Source organism: Pongo pygmaeus, chromosome 16 (genome assembly GCF_028885625.2).
Source record: "Pongo pygmaeus isolate AG05252 chromosome 16, NHGRI_mPonPyg2-v2.0_pri, whole genome shotgun sequence".
Taxonomy (NCBI): Eukaryota; Metazoa; Chordata; class Mammalia; order Primates; family Hominidae; genus Pongo; species Pongo pygmaeus.
In genome coordinates this window covers 40,099,451-40,124,509 of record NC_072389.2, presented here as the reverse complement: position 1 = coordinate 40,124,509, position 25,059 = coordinate 40,099,451, and the positions used below count along the sequence as shown (strand labels likewise).

At 41.5% G+C, this 25,059-nt stretch overlaps 1 protein-coding gene and 1 long non-coding RNA gene across 3 annotated transcripts in view; one reads left to right on the top strand and one right to left on the bottom strand.

The window, feature by feature from the left end:
- The window catches only part of LOC134738278 (uncharacterized), a 23,100-nt gene extending 8,056 nt beyond the window's left edge, over positions 1–15,044 (bottom strand). The window contains exons 1-2 of the long non-coding RNA XR_010123936.1: positions 14,918–15,044; positions 13,592–13,717 (exon numbers count right to left, since the gene is read on the bottom strand). This is a non-coding gene — a long non-coding RNA (uncharacterized LOC134738278). The remainder of the gene's footprint in view (positions 1–13,591; positions 13,718–14,917) is intronic.
- Positions 14,606–25,059, top strand: ZNF770 (zinc finger protein 770). 2 transcript variants are annotated; one of them, XM_054450652.2, is made up of 3 exons: positions 14,606–15,286; positions 15,728–15,844; positions 19,918–25,059. In XM_054450652.2, exon 3 carries the CDS (start codon positions 19,974–19,976, stop codon positions 22,047–22,049), a length of 2,076 nt encoding a protein of 691 aa, XP_054306627.1. In that variant the 5' UTR covers positions 14,606–15,286; positions 15,728–15,844; positions 19,918–19,973; the 3' UTR covers positions 22,050–25,059. The 2 variants fall into 2 exon arrangements, with proteins under 2 accessions (XP_054306627.1, XP_063508631.1); XM_063652561.1 differs by having other exon boundaries at positions 14,753–14,899.

Below are 25,059 nucleotides of genomic sequence, written 5' to 3'. Positions count from 1 at the left end.
AAGAGAATTACAAAAAGAATTAGTCTTCTATGTTTACTTGACACTTTGCCCCTGTAGGGCACAGCCTGCCATGTCAGGACAGTTTGTGGATGGCTGGAGCTGGAACCAATTAAACCGTAACCATGAGCCTGGAAAACAAGGTCTAGTTAGGAATCAGGAAGAGAAAAACGAATGCTGCGGAAGCCATCAACAAATATCACAATGTCTAAGAGGCAGCTCTTAGTTAACATGTTCAAATCAGAATTCTTCATTTCTCTTCCAAATTGTACCTCAAAGTGCCCTACCACCCACCCAGTTGTTTAAGCCAAGAATTTAAGTGTAACAACTTTAGCCTCTTTTCCTTCACTCCTTATATTCAATCTGGACCAGTTACATAATTTGCAGGTCCAGTGAAAAATGAAAAAACACAGAGCTCCTTGTTAAAAAATTATTAAGAATTTCAAGACAGCAATAGTAGAGCATTAAACCAACTGTGGGGTCCTTCTAAGTGTGAGGCCCAGTGCAACTACATAGGAAGGCAGCCCTGCATCCAATATATATATCCATATGTTTTGCAAGTTCTACCTCTGTGACGGTAAATTTTGTGTGTCCACTTGACTGGGCCATGGTGTGCCTAGACTTTTGATCAAATATCATTCTGGATGTGTCTGTGAAGGTGGTTCTGGATGAGATTAACATGGGAATAGGTAGAGACAAAGTAAAGCAAATTGTGTTCCCTTAATGTGTGTCAGTCCCATCCAATCATTTGAAGGCCTGAATAGAACAAAAGGCTGACCTTCCTGTGAAACAGAAGGAACCCCTTCTGCCTGACCGTGCTGGGTCATTAGTCTTTTCCTACTTGCAGACTCAAACTGAAACATCAGCTCTTTTTGAGTCTTGAGCCAGGCGGCATTCAGACTGGGACTTTCACTGTCTGTTCTCTTGGTTCTCAAGCCTTCAGACTCAGGCTAGAACTGCACCATCAGCTATCCTGGGTCTTCAGCTTGCCAACTGCAGATCTTGAGCCTTCTTAGCCTCCATAATTGCATGAATCAATTCCTTATAATACTCTTTCTCTCTCTCCTTCCTTCCTTCATTCCTTTTCTTCTTCTTTTTTTTTTTTGAGACGGAGTTTCAAAAAAAACCTCCAGGCTGGAGTGCAATGTTGCAATCTCGGCTCACCGCAACCTCTGCCTCCCAGGTTCAAGTGATTCTCCTGCCTCAGCCTCCTGAGTAGCTGGGACTACAGGCATCTGCCACCACGCCTGGCTACTTTTGTATTTTTAGTAGAGAAGGGGTTTCTCTATGTTGGTCAGGCTGGTCTCGAACTCCCGACCTAAGGTGATCCACCCGACTCGGCCTCCCAAAGTGCTGGGATTACAGGCGTGAGCCACCGTGCCCAGCCCTTCCTTTCTTTCTTTCTTTTGTTCGTTCTTTCTTTCTTTTCTTTCTTTCTCTCTCTTCGCATATACCTATATATAGATATAAATATATATAGATAGATCAAATACATCCATTTTATACATACATATATATGTGTGTATATATATGTATATATGTGTGTATATATATGTGTGTGTATATATGTGTGTGTATATATATGTGTGTGTATATATGTGTGTATATATATATATATATAAAACATCCTATTGGTTTATTTCTCTGGAAAACTCTAATACAACCTCCAAAACATTTCTTAAATTGGTACACTTCTCCCCATCTCCATGACAATGTCTCTGGATCTCTGGTTCTGGACTAAGTTCCCAGTACCTGCTTTCACTTTTGCCTCTTCTTCAATGGTGTTCAATGAGAGAAGAAAACCACAAGGATAGGCCGGGCGCAGTGGCTCACACCTGTAATCCCAGCACTTTGGGAGGCCGAGGCGGGCGGATTACCTGAGGTCAGGTAAGATCAAGATCGGCCTGGGCAACACGGTGAAACCCAGTCTCTACTAAAAATACAAAATTAGCCGGGCGTGGTGACACGTGCCTATAATCCCAGCTACTCTGGAGGCTGAAGCAGGAGAATCGCTTGAACCTGGGAGGCAGAGGATGTGGTGAGCCGAGATTGCGCCATTGCACTCCAGCCTGGGCAACAAGAGTAAATCTCTGTCTCACCAAAAAAAAAAAAAAGCCACAAGGATGGAGATAGATAGATATATACATACACACACATATACATACATATGTAACAAAACAAATATATAAAAATCACGTTTTATGCATAAAAATGTAAATATATAATATATAACATTTTATAGAAAATCTATTTATGTATATAAATATATTTAAAATACAAATATTGATAAAATTTTAACTGTAAATTATATATAAATACACTTATATAAAATATAAATAAATTGATATATATATACACTTATTGTAGGACTTTGATCTTAGGAAACTGTGGGAGCTGATTAAACACTATATGTGCCTGGTGCCAGAGGTTGGGGCTGGTACTTAGAAGGGATGATGAATGCAAAGTGAGGACATAAGGATCAACTAGCATCTGGAAAGAGAAACATGATCCTACAAGGCAGACCTCTCAGTACCTCCAAGCTTCCACAGATACTCTAATGCTCTGCCCTTAGTCATGGAGCTAAACATGTTTCTGGCCCGGGACTTAGAGAAGCTAAAGGAGAACATCTGGCAGGAGTTGAAGGAACTGTGGGCTGGATGTTGCCCAAGGCCAGCAAGGTGAGTCAGCAGATTACAACAACATAGGTGAGCTGGGATGGGTGCCTGTGCCCTGCGCAGAAGTTTCAAGTGTAAAAACAAGCTACTGCTTCCTTCCCACCTTTCAAATACCATGCAAAATGCCTCCCATGAGGCTTGCTAATCCTGAGTCAGGTAGCAAAGGAAATTCTTGAAAAAAAATAAAAGGCCGGGCGCCGTGGCTCATGCTTGTAATCCCAGCATTTTGGGAGGCCAAGGCACGTGGATCTGGAGGTCAAGAGATCAAGACCATCCTGGCCAACATGGTGAAACTCTGTCTCTACTAAAAATACAAAAATTAGCTGGGCATTCTGGTGGGCGCTTGTAGTCCCAGCTACTCAGGAGGCTGAGGCAGGAGAATCGCTTGAACCAGGGAGGTGGAGGTTGCAGTGAGCCGAGATCACACCACTGCATTCCAGCCTGGTGACAGAGCGAGACTCCATCTCAAAAAAAAAACACACAAAAAAACAAAAAAACAAAAAAATCTCGGTTTAGCTAAACTGATACAATACAACCCCACACTCCTTCAACTAACTCCAACATGGCAGCAGTAGGGTTCATTTAAAAATACGAATCAGGCTGGGAAAGATGACTCTAGCCTGTAATTCTGGGAGGCCAAGGAGGGAGGATCACTTGAGGCCAGGAGTTCAAGATCAGCCTGTGCCACACAGCAAAACCCCATCTCTACAAAAAAATTTAAAAACTAGCCATGTGTGGTGGGTGACATGTGCCTATAGTCTTAGAAACTCGGAGGCTGAGGCAGGAGGATCACTCGAGCTCAGAAGTTGGAGGCTGCAGTGAGCTATAATCACGCCACTGTATTCCACCCTGAACAACATAGCAAGACCTTGTTTCTAGAAAAAAATATATATATATTTTACATGTATATATACCCACACACATAAATCAGACCACTTTTCTTTCCTAAAGTCTTCCAAATGCTTCCCATTGCATTTAGAATAAAATCTAAACTCTTTACTGTAGTTTACAACACTGCATAGGATCTGACCCCTACCACTTCTCAGAGCTCCTTGCATTTTGTACCACTTTCTCCTTGCCCACCATTCCTGAGCCATTGGCCTTCTTTTTTTTTTTTTTTTTTTTTTTTTTTTGGAGAGGGAGTCTCGCTCTGTTGCTCAGGCTGGAGTGCAATAGCACGATCTTGGCTCACTGCAACCTCTGCCTCTCGGGTTCAAGTGATTCTCCTGCCTCAACCTCCCGAGTAGCTGGGATTACAGGCACCCGCCATCATGCTCAGCTAATTTTTTTTTGTTTTGTATTTTTGTAGAGACCAGGCTGGTCTTGAACTCCTGACCTCAGGTGATTGCACGCCTTGGCCTCCCAAAGTGCTGGGATTACAGGCTTGAGCCACCACGCCTGGCCGCCATTGGCCTTCTACCTGTTCTTCAGTCACTGAGGTGATTCCTGCCTGAGAGCCTTTGCACCAGCTGTAACATCTGCCTGCAACATTCTTCCCATTGATTGATCTTCAGGTCACCAGCTCTTTCTTTTTATTCAGATTTCAGCTTAAACATCATCTCCTCAGAGACCTTCCTCCCTGATCACTTAATCTAAAGAAGCCCACCATACCTCAATATTCTCTGTCACATCACTCTGTCTTAATAGTCGTTTTCACCATTAGAAATTATCTTATTTACTGTTTGCTTGTTTATTTTCTCTTTCCCACCACCATCACTATCAGAATGTAGGCTCTATAAGAACAAGGATTTTCTTGTTTCTCTGCTTGGCACATGATAGTGCTCAATAAATGTTTGTTGAGGCAACTGTAAACCAAAAACGAAATTCTAAGCCCCCCAACCAACTGACTGGATCCTTCATCTCTTAGCCAAGGGCATTCCAAAGTTAACCTCTAAACTAGTTAAGGCTATGATAGGAAGGGGGAGTTGGACATGCCTCATCATACTCTTCTCCCCCTGGAATTCAGGCACAGCTGACCAGCATTAACATTAAAACAGAGGCTTTAAGACTGACAAAACAGACTGTAGCAATAAGATACCAACATGACAGATGGTAGGTCCTGAAGAAAATAGAAGTATTTTACCCCCAAATATATTTCATTGATGTATTTTGAAATGGCCCTACAAAGTTGTCTCTTGTGGGGGAAATCTACATTCTGTAGAGAATCTACTTCCTTTTCTAGGTCTTTTCCCTGATCCAGGAGACGATTAACTAAGAGCATGACACCTTTCTAAGTCTGATAAGGAACATCTACAACAAGCTTGTTCAATCCACGCACCAAAACAGCTATGAATGTGGTCCAACACAAATTTGTAAACTTTCTTAAAACATTATGAGATTTCTTTGCAATTTTTATTTTTATTTTTGTTTTTTTTGAGAAGGAGTCTGGCTCTATTGCCTAGGCTAGAGTGCAGTGGCGCGATCTCGGTTCACTGCAACCTCCGCCTCCCGGGTTCAAGCGATTCTCCTGCCTCAGCCTCCCGAGTAGCTAGGACTACAGGCATGCACCACCATGCCCAGCTAATTTTGTATTTTTAGTAGAGACGAGGTTTCACTGTGTCAACCAGGCTGGTCTTGAACTCCTGACCTCAAGCAATCTGTCCATCTCGGCCTCCCAAAGTGCTGGGATTACAGGCATGAGCCACTGTGCTGGGCCTTGCAATTTTTTTTTTGTATATTCTATGTATGACCCAAGGCAATTCTTCTTCCATTGTGGCCCAGGGAACCCAAAAGATTGAACACCCCTGATCTACAATGTATTCTCGCTAAAGCCTGCTTACCTGGAGGCTTCATCCACATAGTAAGAACCTCGGTCTCCACAATCCCTAATTCTAACCAAGATACTCCCTTCTATTAATTCCAGGTCTTTAGATAATAGCTTAACTCTTTCAACCAACTGCCAATCAGAAAATATTTGAATTCACCTATAACCTGGAAACCCCCACTCCGAGTTGTCCCACCTTTCCAGACAGAACCAGAACAATGTGCACCTGACATGTATTGCTTGATGTCTTATGTCTCCCTAAAACATATAAAACATGCTAGGCATGGTGGCTCACACCTGTAATCCCAGCACTTTGGGAGGCCGAGATGGGCGGATCACCTGAGGTCAGGAGTTCGAGACCAGCCTGGCTAACACAGAGAAACCTCGTCTCTACTAAAAATACAAAAAATTAGCCAGGCATGGTGGCGGGTGCCTGTAGTCCCAGTTACTCGGGAGGCTGAGGCAGGAGAACTGCTTGAACCTGGGAGGTGGAGGTTGCAGTGAGCCGAGATGGTGCCACTGCACTCCAGCCTGGGCGACAGAGCGAGACTCTGTCTCAAAAACAAACAAACAAAAACCAAGCTGTAGCCTGACCATCTCGAGCACATGTTCTTAGGACCTGTTAAGACTGTATCTCGGGCCATTGTCAGTCATATTGGGGCTCAAGATGAATCTCTTCAAATATTTTACAGAGTTTGACTCTTTTCACTGGCAGAATGAAAAAAAAATTGGATTGATATGAGTTTATATGGCTGCCATAACAAAGTACCATAAAATGGGTGGTTTAAAATAACAGAAATTGGGCCAGGCATGGTGGCGTATGCCTGTAATCTCAGCACTTTGGGAGGCTGAGGCGGGTAGATCACTTGAGGCCAGCCTGGCCAACATGGTGAAACCCCATCTCTACTAAAACAAACAAACGAAAAAATAAGCCAGGTGTGGTGGCTCATGCTAGTAATACCAGCTACTCAGTAGGCTGAGGTAGGAGAACTGCTTGAACCTGGGAGGCAGAGGTTGTAGTGAGCCGAGACTGCACCACTGCACTCCAGCCTGGGGGACAGAGCAAGACTCTGTCTCAAAAAAAAAAAATAGGGCCAGGCGCAGTGGCTCACGCCTGTAATCCCAGCACTTTGGGAGGCCGAGTCGGGCGGATCACGAGGTCAGGAGATCGAGACCATTCTGGCTAACATGGAGAAACCTTGTCTCTACTAAAAACACAAAAAATTAGCCGGGTGTGGTGGTGGGCACCTGTAGTCCCAGCTACTCGGGAGGCCGAGGCAGCAGAATGGCGTGAACCCGGGAGGCGGAGCTTGCTGTGAGCTGAGATCACGCCACTGCACTCCAGCCTGGGCGACAGAGTGAGACTCCGTCTCAAAAAATAAATAAATAAATTAATTAATTAATTAAAATAAAATAACAGAAATTGGCAAGGTGCAGTGGCTCACACCTGTAATCTTGGTACTTTGGGGGCCGAGGCAAGCGGATCACCTGAGGTCGGGAGTTCGGGACCAACCTGACCAACATGGAGAAACCCCATCTTTACTAAAACTACGAAATTAGCCAGGCATGGTGGCACATGTCTGTAATCCCAGCTACTCCGGAGGCTGAGGCAAGAGAATTGTTTGAACCCGGGATGCTGAGGTTGTGGTGAGCCGAGATCGCACCATTGCACTCCAACCTAGACAACAAGAGCAAAACTCCTTTAAAAAAAAAATCCACATCTACCATCTTCAAGTCATTCATGCGACCTCATTCCTCCTGGATGTCAGACAAGAATTTGGGTGCCATGAGTGCAGGTGCAAAAGGCTGTCACACTGACCCTCCACTGACCTGTTAACACTCAAGCTGTCCACAGACTGCAAAGCTAAAAGGGCACTGAAACACTCCTTCTGCAGCTCCATAGGTCACGGGCAACCCCCCAGCCACTGCCATGGGGGCTGCATGGAGTTTTGCTCCTGCTGGTGCCCAAAAATGCTCACGCCAGCTCCTGAAACTATGCATCTGTGCTTCCCCTCCAGCAAGGGGTAGAACACGGAGGGACCAAGTTAATTGAGTCTGCCCCTGCTGGCACCAAAGCGGCCAGCTGGTTCTAGTCCCTGTGTACTCCAGTTTCTGCCCATGAATGGGTCAGGGAAATATCCTGCTTTACATAAGGACAACAGTCATTGGATTTAGGGTTCATTCTAAAACCTAGATGATTTCACACTGAAAATCCTTAATTACATCTGCAAAGTCTCTTATCCAAATAAAGCCACATTCAAAGCTACTCAGGGTTAGAACTGGAACATATCTTTTTAAGGGACACAGGACAGATTTCAACTCATTACAGGGCGATTAAAGGTTTCTATCATGCTTGCTTCTTCAACTGAGACAGAGTCCCTTATATTATAAGGCTTATAGATTAGACTCTAAACTTGAAACTGCCTATTAAGACTACTAGTGAATGCTTTATGCCACAAGAAATACAGACATTTTTAGGTAATGAAGAAAGGAAGATTTTTCTGTTCCCCTAAAATATTAATATTACAGGGGCGTCACTGGGGGGTGTGAACAATAATTAATAATTAATTGAATTAATTAATTCCAGAATTAGGAATTTATTTGATTGCAAACCTGTCAATGCACCTCTCAGGGTACGCTGAGTACCTGAATGCTTAACAATACTTGGCAATGTGATAAATTGCCTGGATTTGTAAGTAAAGTTTCTGACAATGTTAACAGCTGGAAGGAGAAATGACCTTTGTTTTGCATTTGTGTTAACATTTAAGAGGCTTTAGAAACAAACCATTCTACATTGCTGTTGGGAAGCCATTTGGAAAAATCAGGCTTGTTGGAACAAGTTGCTATGGGAGGAACTTAAAGCAAAGCATTGCTGGATAAGCTCAAAACTTCCTGTGAAAACTTGAGATATCCTCCCCACCTCTTGTTCTTCAAGAAGTCATTAAAGGGGAGGGAGAGAGAAGACTGAATGTTAAGAGAACTGTTCAGGCCGGGCGCAGTGGCTCACGCCTGTAATCCCAGCACTTTGGGAGGCCAAGGCAGGTGGATCACGAGGTCAAGAGTTGGAGACCAGCCTCGCCAACACGATGAAACCCCGTCTCTACTGAAAACACAGAAATTAGCCGGGCATGGTGGCGTGTGCCTGTAATCCCAGCTACTCGGGAGGCTGAGGCAGGAGAATTGGTTGAACCCGGGAGGCAGAGGTTGCAGTGAGCCGAGATTGCACCATTGCACTCCAGTCTGGGCGACACAGCGAGATACTGTCTCAAAAAAAACAAAAAACAAAACTGTTCAGTGTTAGAGGCACCAGTCCAGCCATACAGAGCTGTCAATGAGGAGGATTACCTTTAGCCACCTGAGTTCAGATTTCTAACTATTAAAACCCTTGATCATAAGGTAAGTAAGTTCTTACTTTGGGTCAGAGAACACAACAAAAAAGCCCGGAAACTTAAATAAAAATCATGCTTACCAAGTATTTACCTAATTGGGAAGCCAGAAGACATCAGTAACATCTCATATATTTACTCCTAGAATCTGGCAGACACCAGAGACAGACTTAAAGCCCACAACACTACTTGCAGATGGGGACTGAGAAAGGAGATGCTTAGTCTGTTCTGGCTTTTGTGAAGAAGGGCATTTTTTTTTTTTTTTTGGTAGACTCTACCTGTGAGAACTCTTATCACCGCCCTCCAGAAAGTAAGATCCAGAAACAGGAGAAAGTCACAATGTCAAGCTCACTTGACTCCATAAGCAAAAACCATCGTTTCTCCCACCCTCCTTGGTTGGCTCAGACCCTTGTCCTAAGAGTCAGAGTGAAAACACCTTTGCAAAAATTATAACTGAGAAAATTGTGACTGACCTAATCGACTCCATCTTCCTTTTAAACCTTCAAGTTGTGCTTGTTGATTCTTGGGTGTCGGCCCAACGAACTTTGGAAGGAACTTAGTTTATAGTTTAGCTTTGAAACAAAGACAATAAGAGCCCTTTCCCAAAATAAACACCCTTCCTGCCTGGGAGCTAGACTGCTTTTTTTTTTAAGGACTAACAAATTAGCTACAGGATTAGAAATTATGGTTTAGGAGTCATGCAGCTGGAGGTGGCAAGATTCTGAACCTCCTTAAATTGTTCCTGGGAATAACATCACTATTGTAGAACCTAAGATCAGTGCTTGACGTATTTTGCAGACCCCACACTTGATGGATCACCTGGCACCACCCAGATCAATAAACTGGCTCATCTGGTCTTGTGGCCTCCACCCAGGAAATGACTCAGTATAAGAGGACAGCTTCAACTCCCTATGAGTTCAGCTGTGAGTCAACCAGTCAGCACTCCCGATTCACTGCCCCTGCCCCAACCAAATTATCCTTAAAAACTCTGATCCCCGAATTCTCGGGGAGGTTGATTTGAGTAATAATAAAACTCCAGTCTCCTGTACAACCAGTTCTGTGTGAATTAAACTCTTCGCTACTGCAATTCCCCTGTCTTGATAAATTAGCTCTGTCTAGGCAGTGGGCAAGGTGGACCCTTTGAGTGGTTACAAGGGGTGCATTCAGTGGGGTCGAGAGGTTGGTCCTGACTCTAAGGATGAACAAGTATGGTCAAAACCCTATGGGGGATTTCTGCCTGCTTCCAGGTAACTCTGGAACCTCAGTACTACTGAATTCGAACTAACACATGGGAAGTGAGGAAGTGGGGCAGGAGTCGGGGTGTGGAACAATGCAATACCTAACCAGACCCAGAAATCCAATAGGTATTATCATCAATGGAGCTTTAGAGATTTCCAGCAATCCTTTAGGAGACTGGGGCTAGCCTGTGAGCTGTAGATGGTCCAACTGCCCTAAGTAAAATACAGTACAGCCGTATTGTGCTTCATCTTTTGATCTCAACTTATCCCCCACCCTCTCCCTGCTCCCAGCGCCCCCACTCCTACGCCACAATGCTCTCAGAAGTTGTGTAGCACAATGTACAAGAAGTTGCAAGTATTATTCTCAAGAAAGTACAGTATATGATGGGAAGGAGAGGGTTCTATTCACCAAAAATCATCTTAAGAAATAAGGATTTCTACTTTGGGAGGCCAAGGTGGGCAGATAACCTCAGGTCCGGAGTTCGAGACCAGCCTGACCAACATGGTGAAACCCCGTCTCTACTAAAAATACAAAATTAGCTGGGCATAATGGCGCATGCCTGTAATCCCAGCTAATCCGGAGGCTGAGGGAGGAGAATCGCTTGAACCTGGGAGGCAGAGGTTGCGGTGAGTCGAGATCACGCCATTGCAGTCCAGCCTGGGCAACAAGAGCAAAACTCCATTTCCAAAAAAAAAAAAAGAAAGAAAGAAGGATTTCTTTGTTGAAAAAATTCTTTGACAGTTGCTTGGGGGTAGAAACTGACACCTGAGGGGTACAGATTTGGGTGGACTATCTGCAGAAGGCAAGCAGATGACTTTGTAGGTTGTTCCACAGAGGGAATGGGAGGAGGAGAAAGGAAAGATAAGAGAGATGGGATGGAACCAGGAGATGTGAGCTCCTTGCCAGCCTGTCACTTAGGGCAGGAGGCAGCTTTAACACCATTAAAAGTCAATTTCAAAAATGTCTGTTTTTTAGCCGGGTATGGTGGCTCATGCCTGTAATTCCAGCACTTTGGGAGGCCGAGGCAGGCGGATCACCTGAGGTCAGGAGTTTGAGACCAGCCTGGCTAACATGGTGAAACTACGTTTCTACTAAAAATACAAAAAAAAAAAAAAAAAAAAAAAAAAAAAAAAAAAATTAGCCAGGCGTGGAGGCACGTGCCTATAATCCCAGTTACTCGGGAGGCCCAGGCAGGAGAATCGCTTGAACCCAGGAGCCGGAGGGTGTAGTGAGCCGAGATCATGCCATTGCGCTCCAGGTTGGGCAACAAGAGCAGAACTCCGTCTCAAAAAAAAAAAAAAAAAAAAAAAGTTTAAAAAAAGTCTATTTTTAAAATATTCCAAAAAACATACAAAATATCCTAAAATTATGGACTCCTTTCAAGTACAATTATTTTGGTAAAAGATGAAAGATTTATAGGATCTGAAGAGAAACTAGAGAATCAAGTACAATTATTTGGATAAAAGAAGAAGAAGAAAATTTTTAAAAAGAAAACATTTGCATATAACAACTTTCTGAGCTTCTTGTTAAGAACCTGGTGAGCAGTAGGTGCTCCAAATTATTTCCTGCATGAGTGACTCTCCTGCCACTCCCCTTTTCCCAACCTGTACTTCACACTCCAGCAACTACTTGTATTTCCTGTTTGCCATGCCTTTTCTCACTCTGTGTCTTTTGTGGTTGGAATATTCTCTGCCTATCTTTCCTTTCCCCACCCTCCTCCAAAAGCACACTCCCTTGTCCACTAAGCAAGTTGCTACTCATTTTTCTCCCTGCCTCCTACTGTCTCCCATGGGCAAGACAGTCTCTCATTTCCACCAGGTTTCAATTCAAAAATCACAGAACTAGGCTGAGTGCAGTGGCTCACGCCTGTAATCCCAGCACTTTGGGAGGCCGAGGTGGGCGAATCACCTGAGATCAGGAGCTCAAGACCAGCCTGGCCAACATGGTGCTAAAAATGCGAAATACTAAAAATGCGAAAATTAGCCGGGCATGACGGCAGGCACCTATAGTCCCAGCTACTTGGGAGGCTGAGGCAGGAGCATCACTTGAATGCAGAGGTTGCAGTGAGCTGAGATCGTGCCAACGCACTGCAGCCTGAGTGACAGAACAAGACTCTGTATTAAAAAAAAATCACAGAACTTCTCATTAAGGCCATCTCTGGCCATCTACTAAAATGCCAGCATCCCCACCCACACCCCCAAATCTTCACAGCCCTCTTCTGTGCTTTTTCTCCTCAGTTCTTACTAATATTTAACATATTATATATTTTAACTTATTTGATTTGTCGTCTGTCTCCCTCAGTAGAATATAAAATCTATGAAGACATGGATTTTTGACTTTTTGTCTGCCACTCTATCCGCCTTGCCTAGAACAGGATTTGATACACAGCAAGTGCTTAATATATGCAGAATGGATGGATGGATAGATGGCTGATTGAAGCTGCAGCTCAGGGACCATCGGCACCTGGAACTCCCAGGCAGATTTAGATGTTCTTTCCTCCTATATATATCTGCTCTTATCATATTGTATTAATACTTGTTTGTATGTTATTTTCCCCTCTGGGCTAGAAACTAATTTAAGGTTCAGGGCCTAACTGCTTCATCTTTATATAATTAGAAGTGAATATTTAGAGCTTGGTACATGATATGTCGTTTCTTTTCTTCTTTTTTTTTTTTTGAGACAGAGTCTCGCTCTGTCGCCCAGGCTAGAGTGCAGTGGCACATCTTTTCTATTTTTATTATTACTTATTTATTTAAGACAGAGTCTTGCTCTGTCATCCAGGCTAGAGTGCAGTGGCACATCTTTTCTATTTTTATTATTACTTATTTATTTAAGACAGAGTCTTGCTCTGTCATCCAGGCTAGAGTGCAGTGGCATGAACATGGCTCACTGCAGCCTTGACCTCCTGGGCTAAAGCAATCCTCCCACCTCAGCCTCCTGAGTAGCTGGGACTACAGGCACGTGCCACCACTCCCGGGTAATTTTTCTATTTTTAGTAGAGACAGGGTTCCACAATGTTGGCCAGGCTGGTCTCGAACTCCTGACTTCATGATCTACCCGCCTAGGCCTCCCTAAGTGCTGGGATTACAGGTGTGAGCCACTGCGCCCGGTTAAATAACTAGTTATTTTAACTAGTAAGCTGCAGCATTAAGATACTAACTCAAACGTATATCATGCACCCCTTTTATTTTTCATTCTCATACTATCTTTTCTTCACCCTGCCACCTCTGCCCTACCATGCTCTGTCCTGCCCCCACATTTTTTATTTATTCATAGTCTACCCACTACTGCTAGTTCAAATTTCACATATTCAATGAAATCTTCCTTGATTACTCTTATTCATGTTAATTTCTCTTTTTTTCCAGAAGGCTCCTGAGATAGCTCTCAGGGTAAATGGGGGAGGTTATGACATGGTGCATGTGGCCTTGGAGAATAGCCTATTCACGTCCTAACTGCTTTCACACTCTATTCAGACTCTCCATGCAAAGGCCAATTTGTTTTGCAGGTAATGGATAAAGAACGAATCTCACCCTCCAGTGGTCCCCAATTTCAGGTAGTGTTTTCTCATGATATGGATGTATCTCCTAAGGCTGATGTGGCTGATGATGGATGCAATTGTTTGCATTATTTGTCTGAGCTAAGTTTCCCAGGAATAGCTGCAGCATGGAGCAGATTTACAAGGGTTATCCGGACAAACACCATCTCCACTTTGGGATTAGCATTTAGGACACCAGAAGTCTTTCCTTTCCCTTCTCCACCCCTGCTTCTGTTGGAAGCCGACTTCAACCCCTCCCAAATCTGATTCCTTCAGGGTTCCTACATGAGAAGCAAAAGCTCATTTCCTATTCGCCATTTCCTCATGCTAACACATCCCAAACAGAGACTTTTTGTTGGCTCAACTGCTTTTATTTTTTTGGTAGTGGAAAATATATTAACATTAGAAACCATTGATTTTTGTTGTTGATGGTCCTCAGAAAGTAATGCAAAAAGTTGCTTAGAGTTAAAAAGTATGCCTGATAATCTGCTTTCATTTCCTCCTTTCTCAAGGTGATACAACTACAATCAGAACCTGCAAAAAATCCACAATAAATTCTTCTCTAATGCCTTTTGCACTTAAAATCTTTAGTAGATACCTTAGCATCTTATTCAGTAATAACGTGCCACCTTAGTCTGTAACTATATATTTGGTCTTCAACTGTGACTACATAAAATGCTGAAATATCTATAACTTGGGAAGTAGCAGTTATAAATGCAGGTCTGGTATCAGACAACCTGTGTTCAAATCGCACCTCTATCGTTTATTAACTGTGTGACATTAAGTTCCTTAACGTCTCTGATAGCCTCATTTTCCTCATCTTAAAATGGGATCCTATCATTTCATAAAGTTGTATTCAATATGAGTGATTAATAACGATAATAGTTCTTTGAAGGCCTATTACACTAGGAATTATGTTGAGCACTTCACACTCATTTTATCTAATTGTGAGAACAGGGCTTCGTACACTGTAGACAACCAAAACATACTGAATGACTGAGGCGGGGCTAATGAGGTCCGCAGCTGGCATGCCATTAGAGTCGCCGCGAATGGAGCTCAGTCATGTCTGCCCACAAAGCGCCTGCGCTTGACCTCTACGTTATATTTACTTTGGCAGTGTACAAAGTGGTGAGGGCAGTCCTAGCCCGGAGGGCCCCTAATACATTGTCGTCTTCTTATCCCCGGCCCTCTGCATTAGAGAGGGCTTGCCCCGAATCGGCTTTGAACGCTGACTCGCCCTTTCCCAGTCGGCCCTTGAACCCACTAGTCCGGGCTACCGCGTTTTCCTAACCGAGGTTTAGAGGTGAGATGGAAAATGTACGCGTCTTTATTCTATTCTCTCCCCCGCAATGACAGGGTGAATGGCGGCGGGGTTGGCGGCGCGTCTCTAGAGTCCCAGTCCCCGCGGGGCCGGCGGGCCGCGCGGAGGCGACAACGGCCCTGAAATTGGGGGGAGCTTGTTTCCAGCCGGACCGTGTCCCTGGGCGCGCCAGAGCGCCGCGCCTGCGCGCTCCGCCCGTTGCCGCGCCGGCCCTGCGGACGTGCGCGCGTTGCCTTCGCGGCACCTGGGCCTGAGGTGCGTGCCTCCCGCGCCCTCGCCAGCTCCAGATGCGTGAGGAGGACTTTAGAAACCCGACTGAGAAGTGGCGCGACCCCCAGGGAGCGTCGGACCTGCCTCAATACCGCCAAGGTGCCTGGGGACCCAAGAACGGGGGCTCCACAACCTCAGTTCCTGAGCTCCTTTTGCTTTCTCACTTCCCCACCTATTGAGTGCGTCTCACGCGGAGCAGAAATTTGAGAGGAAGGCGTAAAGGGATTTTTTTTTTTCTTGCTGTGGGTTGTATCACATATGGCGTTTTCAACTTGGCTGCAGCCAAAGCAGTTTTTACCCTTGCCCTTCCTTTCCTGGCGTGGGATTTTGTGGTTTCTGGACTCGGCTCGACCATTACGTGCTTATTATTGGTTGTGGGCCCTTAGAACGAGGACTGTGTGTCAGTGTCCTTTGTCCAGTGTAGTCCACTGGGAGGGAGAGGTGAGGGTTCAAGGCCAAGCGAATGGGCCCGGGGCGAGTGGGGCAGAAGCAGCCGCCGGAGGTTATTCCCCAACTGAAAGTTGTGTGTGTTTCTCTTAGGTCTTTCATTTCTTGTTCGCTTACTTTCGTGAAATCCTCACATCGTTTTAATGGTACTAGTCAAGACAAGAAAATCAACAGGCTTTCAGCCTTGAGGCAACATTGGATATTACTGAGGTCAGTTTTTACAGTTTTTACAGTCTTCACATAGAGTATCTTCTTGTCAGGATAAATTCTGGATTGAACTACTAAGCAGATTTACTATTCTTTTATTTCAGTTTAAGATAAGAAAAATTACAGTCTTTTTTATTTTTATGTTAACAAAAAAAAAAAATCGGTTGAAATGGGATTTGGAGCTCCATGAGTGCGTGAGGTGAGGATCCCTAACCTGACTCTCATAAACAGGAGATACGATCACCACTTGCCACTAATGGTTCTAACAATCTAGGGCTCCCAGTAAGTGCTTTTCCACGTGGTGGGAGGCAAGTGACAACAGTTATCCAATCTTAGTGCTAACAATGGATGATTAACGATAGCTCCTTTTTGGTACAGGAGCTGTAGGTAGCCAATCCCTGTTTTAATCAGAGGTGGTTGTGGTGTGTGATTTTTTCTTTTAGGCGTGTTCCACGAAAGCATTTATTAAAGGGAAGAAGAAACATACAAAAGGAATTGAATCTGGTTCTATACCAAAATCCTCTGTGTGATCATTCAGTCCTGACATTGGACAATTACCAGGCTTTGCCTGACTGGCCTCAAGGGCCAAGCTGCCCTCCCACACCATACTCGATATGGGCCAGTGCATTGCAGTTTTCTGGAGGGGGTTGCAGTCAAGGACTCGCCCTGCCCCTCCTGCTAGATATGCAAATCCCATAACTTCTTTCCTAGCCGGGGTACCTCCATTTGGAGGCCCTCCTAGGAAGGACCATGGCTAAGACACTTTTCTCCATTTTTGACCCAGCTTCTTTCACTCCTAGTACCTTCCCCTCCCTTTCCTATTCTAAAGTTCCATAAGAGGCGGGAGATTTCTGTTAGGGGCTCCTTTCAGTGAGAGGATTACCTCATATGCACTGCATCAACTGACCCTCACCCAGTGTCCTTGTATTTAGTAGACCACTGGGGAGCCAGTGCCTCTTTTTACCACTTGGCTTGCAGTGTCACAGTAAATGAATAAAGGCTTGATTACTTTTGGTTTGACTCATTGTCCTGATTGACTGCCTTGGCACCTAATTGCTGCCAAGTTCTTTGCAGTTCACTGGATTCATGACTTAATTTTAATTATCATGACTGTTGCTCTGTATCGGCATGTTTAGAGATTTTGGAGCTTGTTCACCTGTAATTTCTCTAATTCAAGCTACTGAAAATGCATATTCATAGCACCAAGAGTTGATTGTTGGTTAACATTGATATCTGGGTTATATGATATATTTTACTACTATACTGGCTACAGTCAGATTATTTTATTTTGCATGGATTTATGTGGCATTTTCCATTTGGCCTGTAATTAGATGATTTTTATTTAAAATAAATATTTTGAAATAATATGGGTCAAGTGAAGAAAACCAGACACTTGCTTTCTTTAGTAATCTTGTCTCATACTATGGGCCCCTATCTTTCTCACCTTAATAGATCACTTGGCCACTTTGAATAAAGTGGTTGATTTGTTGTAGGTTCCTTTGTCTAGTATGAAGAGTCATGTTAAGAGCAGCTTTCATAAACTTTTTTACTTCTTCCTACAGAAGTTTCACAAAACAATATTTATCCTTGCTATTATAGTATGCAGTCTGATACATTCTACTATTATTTGTCCCCTATTTTTATTTATTTATTTATTTTTAAATTTTTTTTGAGAGTCTTGCTCTGTCTCCCAGGCTGGAGTGCAGTGGTGCGATCTTGGTGGCTCACTGCAACCTCTGTCTCCTGGGTTCAAGCAATTCTCCTGACTCAGCCTCCCAAGTAGCTGAGATTACAGGCATGTACCACCACACTCAGCTGATTTTTGTATTTTTAGTAGAGACAGGGTTTCACCATGTTGGCCAGGCTGGCCTCGAATTCCTGACCTCAGGTGATCCCCGCCTCGGCCTCACAAAGTGCTGGGATTACAGGCATGAGCCACTATGCCAGCCTCCGCTCTTATTTTAAATAACAAAGTGCTGATCATGATCTGCTAAGTTGAATTCACGATCCATTAATGAGTAATATCCTGCAGTTTGAAAAACACTGTGATAAAGTAACTAAAGATATTTGTTAAGTAATTTTTTTTTTTCTGTTTCTGATTCATATTGCTAAAGAACCACAGTGGGTATGTTTGTGATTTGGGGTTGAAGGTATCTTCTAGGAGAAAATAGTAACACTGTATTTGTTGGATGTTTGCCAGATCAGCTGACAAAAGAACTCCAGACTTTAGAACTCTCTGATCTAGAAGATACATTATATTGAAAGAGCTAGCACAGCTTTTAATTTTTTTTTGAAAAAATCTGACTCCTTTATTTAAGGGCAATGCCATAGTAAAGTAATAATGAAAAGAAAATTGGCTTCTCTGATAGAAGATAGAGTATAAGATAGTTATGAAAGTGCTTGCTAAATTTTTTTTTTTTTTTTTTTTTTTTTTTTGAGACAGAGTCTCACTCTGTTGCCCAAGCTGGAGTGCAGTGGTGCAATCTTGGCTTAGTGCAACCTCCGCCTCCCCGGTTCAAGCAATTCTCGTGCTGCAGCCTCCTAAGTAGCTGGAATTAACAGATGTGCACTACCACGCCTGGCTAATTTTTGTATTTTTAGTCGAGACAGGGTTTCGCCACGTTGTTCAGGCAGGTCTTAAACTCCTGGCCTCATGTGATCTCCCTGCCTCGGCCTCCCAAAGTGCTGGGATTACAGGTGTGAGCCACTGCACTGGGCCAGTTTTTTAAATCTTTATATTAATGCTTAAGACCAAAATGACCCTTTTACTATATTGCCTGATGGGCAAAGCACACTCAACTTTCAATTACTTAGTCATAGATAACTATATAAGTAACCAGTTTGTCGATCTTATTACCTCTATGCTTGTCTTTTGGGAATTTCACAACAAAGTGAAAAGGAGAATTTTTTTTTTTTTGACACGGATTCTCACCCAGGCTGGGTTGCAATGGCACGATCTCGGCTCACTGTAACCTTTGCCTCCTGGTTTCAAGTGATTCTCCTGCCTCAGCCTCCTGAGTAGCTGGGATTACAGGTGTGCACTACCACACCCGGCTAATTTTTGTGTTATTACTAGAGACGGGGTTTCACCATGTTGGCCAGGCTGGTCTCAAAATTCCTGAACTCAGGTGATCCACCAGCCTCAGCCTCCCAAAGTGTGGGATTACAGGCGTGAGCCACGGCGCCAGGCGAGAAATTTTTAAAACCTGTTAATTTAGTCAGTGGGTTTATCTCTTATTGAGAAACGCTTAAAAATGTTACTAAGACGATAAGGATAACATTTTAAAATTTGATTAGCATTGAGCCAAATAGTTCCTTAGATTTATGTATTGCTTCACTGTTTTTTAGCACATTCATGTGCATTATCTCCATTGATTTTTGACAACAGCATGTGGTGGTAGACAATCCAGGAGACCTTTTCCCCATTTTACAGATAAGAACTCTGTATTTCCTTCTTCCTACCACCAAGATCATATAGTGGCAAATCCAGGACTAGAACCCAGGTCTTCTGTGAATTTTCTCCTAGTCCACACTGTCCTTGTTGGTCTAAAGAAGTAATTGAGAATAAGTCATGTTAAATTTGTGGCTAAGAAATCCAACTATGATAAGTGAAATGTTCTGTTCTAAGAGCATATTTACAGTGTGCTATAATTGAATGCAAGTATATCTTATTTTTAGTATCATGTTTTAATTTGTTACCTTTCTAGCCCATTTTTTAAAATGATGGCAACTAAATACTGGCAAATCTACCTAATAATGAAATAGGAAAATTGGAATTAAATTATCTATTTCATGTTAAGAAATTCAGCCTAGTCCTCATTTAATGTAGCATCTCAATTAGAAAAATAGCTTAAAATTGTATTGATTTTTAGATATTTCTTTTAAAGACCCATATCTCTGTATGTATAAAATTAGTATTATTATTCTAAAGTATTACTTAAAATGATTATTAACTTGTAAACACTAAGTCCACATTCTCCTTTGCCTTTAATATCTTCAGCCAAAGAACAACTTAAGTTACTTTTCATATGAATGAATAAATTTAAAATTAATACTTTTTTTCCTTTAATTTTTAGACATCTGTGGAATTTAAGAACAGTATGGAGCTCATCAGAGTATATCATTGAAGAATATGATGGCTGAAAACAATTTAAAAATGCTAAAGATTCAACAGTGTGTGGTAGCCAACAAACTACCTAGAAACAGGCCATATGTTTGCAATATTTGCTTTAAGCACTTTGAAACACCATCAAAATTAGCTAGGCACTATCTCATTCATACTGGCCAAAAGCCATTTGAATGTGATGTGTGTCATAAAACCTTTAGACAACTAGTTCATTTGGAGAGGCATCAACTAACTCATAGTCTGCCTTTTAAATGTAGTATTTGTCAGCGCCACTTTAAAAATCTGAAGACATTTGTGAAGCACCAACAACTTCACAATGAAACCTATCAGAATAATGTTAAACAGGTCAGAAGATTGCTGGAGGCCAAGCAAGAAAAGTCAATGTATGGAGTGTATAATACTTTTACCACAGAGGAAAGATGGGCATTACACCCGTGCTCTAAGTCCGATCCCATGTATAGCATGAAAAGAAGAAAGAATATTCATGCATGTACAATCTGTGGCAAGATGTTTCCATCACAGTCAAAACTTGATAGGCATGTACTTATTCATACTGGTCAGAGGCCTTTTAAATGTGTCTTGTGTACTAAATCTTTTCGACAGTCAACTCACTTAAAAATCCACCAACTTACACATTCAGAAGAAAGACCTTTTCAATGTTGTTTTTGTCAAAAAGGATTTAAGATTCAAAGCAAACTTCTGAAGCATAAACAAATCCATACTAGGAATAAGGCTTTTCGGGCTCTTTTATTAAAGAAGAGGCGTACAGAATCTTGCCCCATGCCTAATAAGTTAAATGCAAATCAGGGTGGTTTTGAAAATGGTGAGATTGGTGAATCTGAGGAAAATAATCCACTCGATGTCCACTCAATTTATATTGTCCCTTTTCAATGTCCAAAGTGTGAAAAGTGTTTTGAATCAGAGCAGATTCTCAATGAACACAGCTGTTTTCCTGCTAGAGGTGGCAAAATTCCAAGCAGGTTCAAAAGAAGCTACAACTATAAAACCATTGTTAAAAAAATCTTGGCCAAGCTTAAACGTGCTAGGAGTAAAAAATTAGATAACTTTCAATCTGAGAAAAAAGTATTTAAAAAGAGTTTCTTGAGAAATTATGATCTTATTTCTGGTGAGCAGAGCTCTGAACAAACCCAGAGAACATTTGTGAGTTCTCTTGGCAAACATGGAACATATAAAACAACTGGCAATAGAAAGAAGAAAACATTGACTTTGCCATTTTCTTGGCAAAATATGGGAAAAAATTTGAAAGGCATCCTTACAACAGAAAACATATTAAGCATTGACAATTCAGTGAATAAGAAAGACTTGTCAATCTGTGGTTCATCAGGTGAGGAATTCTTTAATAACTGTGAGGTACTTCAGTGTGGTTTTTCAGTTCCAAGGGAAAACATACGTACTAGACATAAGATATGTCCTTGTGACAAATGTGAGAAGGTATTTCCTTCTATATCCAAACTAAAAAGACACTATTTAATTCATACTGGACAGAGGCCCTTTGGCTGTAATATTTGTGGGAAATCTTTTAGACAGTCAGCTCACTTAAAAAGACATGAACAGACTCATAATGAAAAGAGTCCTTATGCATCTCTTTGCCAAGTAGAATTTGGAAACTTCAACAATCTTTCTAATCATCCAGATAATAATGTTAACTATAATGCTTCTCAACAATGTCAGGCTCCTGGTGTTCAAAAATACGAGGTCTCAGAGTCAGATCAAATGTCAGGAGTTAAGGCAGAGTCACAGGATTTTATTCCTGGTAGCACCGGGCAACCCTGTCTTCCTAATGTACTTTTGGAATCAGAGCAAAGCAATCCTTTTTGCAGTTATTCAGAGCATCAGGAGAAAAATGATGTCTTCCTGTACCGATGCAGTGTTTGTGCTAAAAGTTTCCGATCTCCATCTAAACTGGAAAGACACTACCTAATTCATGCAGGGCAGAAACCATTTGAATGCTCAGTTTGTGGCAAAACATTCAGACAGGCTCCTCACTGGAAGAGACATCAACTTACTCACTTTAAAGAACGACCACAAGGGAAAGTGGTTGCCTTAGATTCGGTTATGTAAATTGTCGCAACCACTAACAATTGTGGTCTCTGGTGATCTTATTTTTAAAGCCTGTATTATTTAAAATGCGTTTTTATTGAAAGGCCTGCATTAAATTGAATGGTTTCACAGGCATTTGCTTGTCCTGCGTAGTAAGGAGGTAGAATACAGAAAATTAATACAATGTTTTAGAAACAGCCAAGTTAATTTTTAGAGGCAAGAACATGATTTGATGCTATAAAGTAGGCATTTTAATATTGTAAACATATGCTTTGGCTGTATTGAAAAATATAAATCCATGATGGCTGTACAAATAATTTAGCCTCATTCATTTTTTAAAGGAATTATTCCTTAAGACATGCCATCTCTTTTTAGATATACTCAAAAGACTGAGAGGCAAAACTTGGCTTTTAGCTGCAGCACATAGCCCTGTTATATTTGATTTATTTTACATTTCATATGAAAGCATAATTTTGTCCACATGTGACTCCAATTGCATTGGGAATTTTTTTTTTTTTTGTAAATTTAAAAAACTACAGAGACACTAAAGGTGAAAATAGATGAGAAAATTATAGTATTTTCACTGGTCTTTTTTTTTTGAGATAGTCTCACTCTTTCGCCAGGCTAGAGTGCAGTGGCGCCCTCTAGGCTCACTGCAACTTCCGCATCCCGGATTCCAGCGATTCTCCTGCCTCAGCCTCCTGAGTAGCTGGGATTACAGGTGCCTGCCATCACGCCGGGCTAATTTTTGTATTTTTAGTAGAGACGGGGTTTCACCAAGTTGGCCAGGATGGTCTCGATCTCTTGACCTCGTGATTCGTCCGCCTCGGCCTCCCGAAGTGCTGGGATTACAGGCGTGAGCCACCGCACCCAATGGTCTTTTCAAAGCTATTTATTTTTAGGACTATGTGGTAATTTCACCTTCAGGTGATAAGGATTTTTTTTTTTCTTCCAGCTAGTGCTATCTTTCTCAAAATAATTTAAAAGTAGGCAAGAGGCTAGGATGTACCTATATTTACCATGTTTACTTACCAGGAATATTTTCTAAGTGCCATAGTCTTTTTCATATGTATGAGTTTTATCTTTTCAGAGGAATAATTTCAAGTCATTTATTTGCTCGTTAATGATAGCAGTAGTCATAGACTTAAGACTATTCTAGAGATCTTCATCTCCATAAGACTTACATTTATTTTAGTAAACTTTTCTTTTTAATGCCTCTTTAATGGAGTGGTTCTGTTATTTAAGGCTGTTCTAAGTTTGATCAAATGGCAATGACTAGGTCTAGTTTTAGTTTTTATTTTTGCAAGAGTCTATTGCTAAAGAATTTCATTTTGATCCTTGTTAAATTTTTATTTTAATTAGTAAGGTAGTCATTCCTGTAGAGGGATAAGATGCTTGTAGAGTTGTGGGTATCATTCCAAATAGAACTGTTATGATTTGGAAAATATTCTTTACTACAAAGGACTTATTTCATAATGACAAATTGTCCTTCACATTTGCCTTTGTTTATAAAATCTTCAGGAATGACATTCTCTAGCAATAAAAGGAATGAACCGTTATGTTTCTAAGCTGAAAAGAGGAACAGGTGGGTAATTATCCTACCATACTTAAATATAGTGGAAAATCCTCTATTGAGAATGTGGATAAATGAACAATTGTAAGTTTTGCATCATAATTTGAGAACTTTCTTTTGACGGTGGGGAGGCGGGAGGGATAATAAGTGGGGGTGATCTGCTTGCTTCTTTTACCACAGGTGATTTTTAAGTAACTTGGGTTTAATTTACAGAGATGAAACATGACAGTCTGAGTAAAATACCCAGTGATGTAGAAGTGTGTCTGTTTATTATGTAGATACAGACATCCAGCAAAAACAGGAGAATCACATGCTTTAAAGAACACTCTCTTAGGTTTCCTTGAGATATGTTCCTCCAGTGCAAGCAAGATAATGGTTTACAGAATTTGCTTTACACAAAACTTTTCAAGAACTCATCTGTTACACAAAAGCAAGGAATAACTAGTTTATATTTTCCAATAGTGTTCAAGGTTTTCTCCTTAATATGTTTGAAATTACTGATTTTGGCATTTTTCTGAGCAATTTATATAATTTTATTTGAAGAAAATGTTTTATATAATGTTTTTCCCAGCCTAAACAGGGAGAGTCCTAACAGTGTTGTGCTTGTATGATTATGAGACTTTATTTGCGTGATACTACTATACTTTATTTTTGACCCATGCCTTTTTAAGCTGTTTCATATTGAAAGTTGGAATATTGTAAAAATTTTGTCAAAGATGTACTGTAGTGCTATTTGAAGTACCTGTAACAAAACACAGTTGGCCCTCTGTATCCATGTACTCTGCATCTGTGGATTAAACCAATTGCAGATCAAAAATATTAGAAAAAATAATATAAAAATAATACAAATAAAAATACAGTATAGCAGTTATTTAAATAGCATTTACATTGCATTAGGTATTAGTCTAGGGATAAAGTATACAGGAGGATGTGCGTTGGTTATATACAAATATGTCATTTATGTAAGGGACTTGAGTATACTTGGATTTTTGGTATCTGTGGGTTGGGGGGATGGTCCAGGAACCAATACCCCATGGATACCAAGGGACAACTGTACTTATTTACCTTTATTGTCATTGCAAGCTTCTTATGGAAACTTTATAGGAATGAAAATATACATGTTAAGAAGATTAAACATTAGATAGTAGATGGTTTGTTGCATGCTAGAACTGCTAGTATTGTTGAATCAATTACTTTGGTTTCATGAAAAAATAAACGATAAATATCTTTAAAGAGAACTAGAAGAATTTTTTGCTTGAGAGATTCCAGGCTGTAGTATGATCATTTACTGAAGTAGTTTGATTGGCTGGCTAACTTAGAATTATTGTTTCTTGTTTTGTACTGCAATAGGGGTTATAATTGTAAGATAAAAATGTGTGTGTGTTTAAGGGAAGTAGGTGGTGGTTAAAATTCTTGAAAAATTTTCAGAATACTTTAAAAATAAAGTTTCAAGTTACA